Source organism: Pimephales promelas, chromosome 2 (assembly GCF_988280905.1).
Source record: "Pimephales promelas chromosome 2, fPimPro1.hap1.1, whole genome shotgun sequence".
NCBI classification, from domain to species: domain Eukaryota; kingdom Metazoa; phylum Chordata; class Actinopteri; order Cypriniformes; family Leuciscidae; genus Pimephales; species Pimephales promelas.
The window spans coordinates 4,327,335-4,331,471 of NC_142770.1; the positions used below are offsets into that span (position 1 = coordinate 4,327,335).

Below are 4,137 nucleotides of genomic sequence, written 5' to 3' on the forward strand. Positions count from 1 at the left end.
TCGCGCTGATCACCGGTGATCGATTCTGCGCAGAATTTGCTCATCTCAAACAAGCCTACACTCTCACGTAGCCGATGGTTCAGATCACACCACATTGCTCAAGTACACCACTCATGGTTTCAGTCTGACTCAGAAGATGAGCTTCAATACAACTGCTACTGGGATCACACACACTTTTAGCTTTTTACTTCAGATTTTAAAAACACAAAAATTGAGAACTGCATAAATATACATAACCATCTTAAAATCACTCGAATTCATAGAGTTCACTAGATATTCTTCTTTTGCCATTTAACACAGTCATACAACTACTTTTCAAAGAGTTAAAGTCTTATAAGGGCCAGATGAACTATAACATTATATGATGTTCAAAAACAACTTGTGAAGGAGGGTCAAGCCATGTCGTGGGAGGATACACACATATAGACTGACACACACACACACACACACACACACACACACACACACACACACACACACATAGACAGAGTGTTTCCAGTGGAAAGTTTCATCATACACTGAACTACCGGAGATATGTTTCACATGTTTGTTTTGTTCTGTTTTTGCTACAGGAGTCTGACTGGTGAGTTATTAATAAATAAATAAATATATATATATATATATATATATATATATATGCATTTATTTATTTTTTTCAACTAGAGTAATACAGAGACTGCCACATGCTCAGTAAAAAGGTTCAAATGCTGTTTTTAGAAACCTGTTGAGTTCATATCTGGGTTAATAATGGATTATTTTCTTAATGCAATAATACCTGGAATATTTAGTATGAAAATCAGATGTAGTTTGGTTATGTACTTGTTTTAAATTTACATTTGTGAAATCAATAATAAGGATCAAACACGCTATGAATGGGGACATTGTTCTTAATCTGGGCAGAACAATCTGGTAATTGTCCTTTTTTTCAAATTTTTTTTTTTTTTCAATTTTTTTTAGCAATGTTTTCTGTCTGCTTGATTCTGACGATCTCCCCCTTAACGAAGGTTTATAAAGACTTTTACACATTTATTTTTCTTTTCTGCAAGAGATGTCAGTGAGACGTTTCTGGTAGTCAGTAAAAAAGGAAATTGAATATTAACATTGTTTATATTAATATTACATTGTATACATTGTTAATATTTGTTAATATTACAAACATTGTTTATTTCCAATGGCGAATCCGTCATGGTGGACAAAATAAACTGTAGATTAATTTAAATCCCAGGTTAGATTTATAATCCCTGATTTGTTAATCTGTGTTTAACATTGAGTGATGCGACAAACATTGAATGATCTCAAAATCTACTGCTGTTTTGGGGCTTTTGTAAACCATCAGAATCTTTAATCTGTGTAAATCTGTGTGTTCATCAGGTGTGTTTGGTGATTCAGTGTCAGTGATGGAGGGAGATTCTGTTACTCTAAACACTGATCTTACTGAAATACCTGAAGATAAAGATATACTGTGGATATATGGACCTGGAAACTCTCTATTAGCTAAAATAAAAAAGAAGCAGCAAATGTTCTCCACATATGATAATGTTACTGATGGGAGATTCAGAGACAGACTGAAGCTGGACGATCAAACTGGATCTCTGACCATCACACACACCACAACTGAACACACTGGAGTTTATAAACTAGAGAAAAATGGAGCAAAAACAACATCAAAAACATTCAATGTTTCTGTCTATGGTGAGTCGAGATCATTTGTCTTGTGTTTCACATATTCTTGTTTTATTAAAGGAATATTCAGAACAAGTTAAACAAACAGTATTTGTGCCATAATGTTAATCACTAGCAAAACTCAAGGTTACGGTGAGGCGCTTATGACAATGGAAAATTTTAAAACTATAATTTTTGGTATGTTTTATCTTACCTCAAGGGCATCCAAGATGTAGGTGTCTTTGTTTCCGCAGTATTTTCAATCTTGACATTTTTAGGTCAAACCGTTCTTGTCTGTCAGTCATATAATGCAGGTCTATGGTCACCACCTCAAAGAGCATGCACAGAGAAGTCCAAATTAAACATGATTTAATGAGTCGTAAATGTAAGTATACATTGATGGGCTAAGACACGAAACGAGTAACAGTATTAATATCGTTTTTACCTCAGCCACGTCCAACTGATCTCTCGCGTGTGTACGTCACTCATTGTTTACACAGAGATTTCGTAAAAGTTACCTTTCACTGTGAAGATCTAAACATATTTAGATATACAGGAAATCGCAATGGAAGACAATTTCGATACATCAACAGACAATGTTGAATTTTTTTCGCAACCGTGTGAGAGATCACTTCCGAAGTCTCCGCGCCTCAGAGTGAGATTTCAAAGCGAACTATCCCTTTAAAAGCACAAATGTGAAGCTTATAATTTTATAAAGGCACTGGCATTAATTCTTCTGTCAAACCTAGTTTATTATTAAAGTTTAAAGGTACGGTACTGTGCTATTTCACAACGGCTAGCAATAACAGAGTTTGAAAGCATGTCGAGATCCCACATTTCCTTCATCAAAACACATGAACACACACAGCAGAACGTCACGAGAGACGGCGTTACATTACCTCATGTCTCAAAGCACAGAACATTACAATGCTGAACATAAACAACTAACAGAGCTCTACTCGTACCACATGACTGCTGCAGACTCATTTCACCGTTGATATTGTTGATATAGAAATGCATAAATCTGAGGATGAGAACAGCTCTGAGGAGAATATGATTGTCAAATAGATTTTGCTTTTGTTTCTCAGCTCGTCTGCCTGTTCCTGTCATCACCAGTAACTCTTCACACTGTCCTTCATCATCATCACCATGTTCAGTAGTGTGTTCATCATCAGTGTTGAGTGTGTGTGATGCGACTCTGTCCTGGTACGCAGGAATGAGTGTATTGTCCAGCATCAGTGTGTGTGATCTCAGCATCAGTCTCTCTCTACCTCTGGAGGTGGAATATCAGGATAAAAACACCTACAGCTGTGTGCTGAACAATCCCATCAGCAACCAGACCACACATCTGGACATCAACACACTCTGCAGACACACATGTGCAGGTACACCACCACTCATCATATACGTGTGTGTGTGTTTACTGATTCACTCACACTAATGTCTCTCTCCTCCTCCTCCAGTGTCAGTGTCTCTGATAGTGTTGATCTCGGCTGGATCTCTGATGATTGCTGCTGTCGGGATCTTCTGGATCTGCAAAAAAAGAAAAGAAAGAAAAACAGGCGAAGAAGGCAAGAGTTGCAAACTGACTATAACTAATCATTGTGTACTATATTTTTGTAGACTGATCGCCATTTTAGCCGTACATTATCATTTAAACATGTATTTTTGTAGTTAGCAGCTTCTAGATCATGTATATAAAAATAAACTAAAATTCAATTTATGTAGATTACATTCATCAGAATACCTGTCTCTTTGTATTATGACACTGAATGTCACTCTCTACTGGGTTTCATAAATGATGATTAAAGAAAGTCTCTCTAAATGTAATGACGAACATATGGGAAAAAGGCCCATATTTCCTTAAATATTTAAAAATGGCAATGTTAAACAATTAATGAAATGTGTAAAGTCTTATTTCTGACAGTCCTAATAATAACACACATGTTGTGAAGAATCAGATTGAGTTTTGTAGTTTTAATGCTAATCTATTAATGTTGTTGAAACAGTCGAGACTCACGAAGACGAGATCACTTACGCTGAACCAGCGTTCTCCAAGAGGAACACACACAAATCAGTAAGACTATTTATTTTTCTTGAGTGTGTTTGTATCATTTCTGCATCTAGTCAGATGGAGATCAGTGTTTTTGTCTGCATAATCATCATCACACACACATAACAGCACCTTATCAGATAAGGTTATCAAACACGTTACTTAGAGAGAAAAAAAACCTATGCATCACATTGCAATCTTTAGGATGAACCTATCACACCTATCATCACAATAATTATTATGATCTTCTTTTATTTTTTTTTACAGGAAGTAAAAGAGGAGGATCGTGTTTTTTATACACCAGTCGGAATGAGAAAAGCATCAAGACCGAACTGTGTGACCAGCAACAACCTTCAAGTCTGAGTCTATGGCTGAGCTTTTGGTGAGAATCAATCATCATTTTCAAGTGTGATGCTTAAAGA

The 4,137-nt window shown here is 36.0% G+C and overlaps 1 protein-coding gene across 1 annotated transcript; it reads left to right on the top strand.

The window, feature by feature from the left end:
• Positions 1-1,376: 1,376 nt before the first annotated feature.
• On the top strand, positions 1,377-3,529 carry LOC120486588 (uncharacterized). Its single transcript, XM_089121757.1, is given in 2 exon segments — positions 1,377-1,692; positions 2,751-3,529. Coding segments are annotated over 2 exon segments (885 nt in total). The 5' UTR covers positions 1,377-1,397; the 3' UTR covers positions 3,341-3,529.
• The last annotated feature ends 608 nt before the right edge of the window (positions 3,530-4,137 follow it).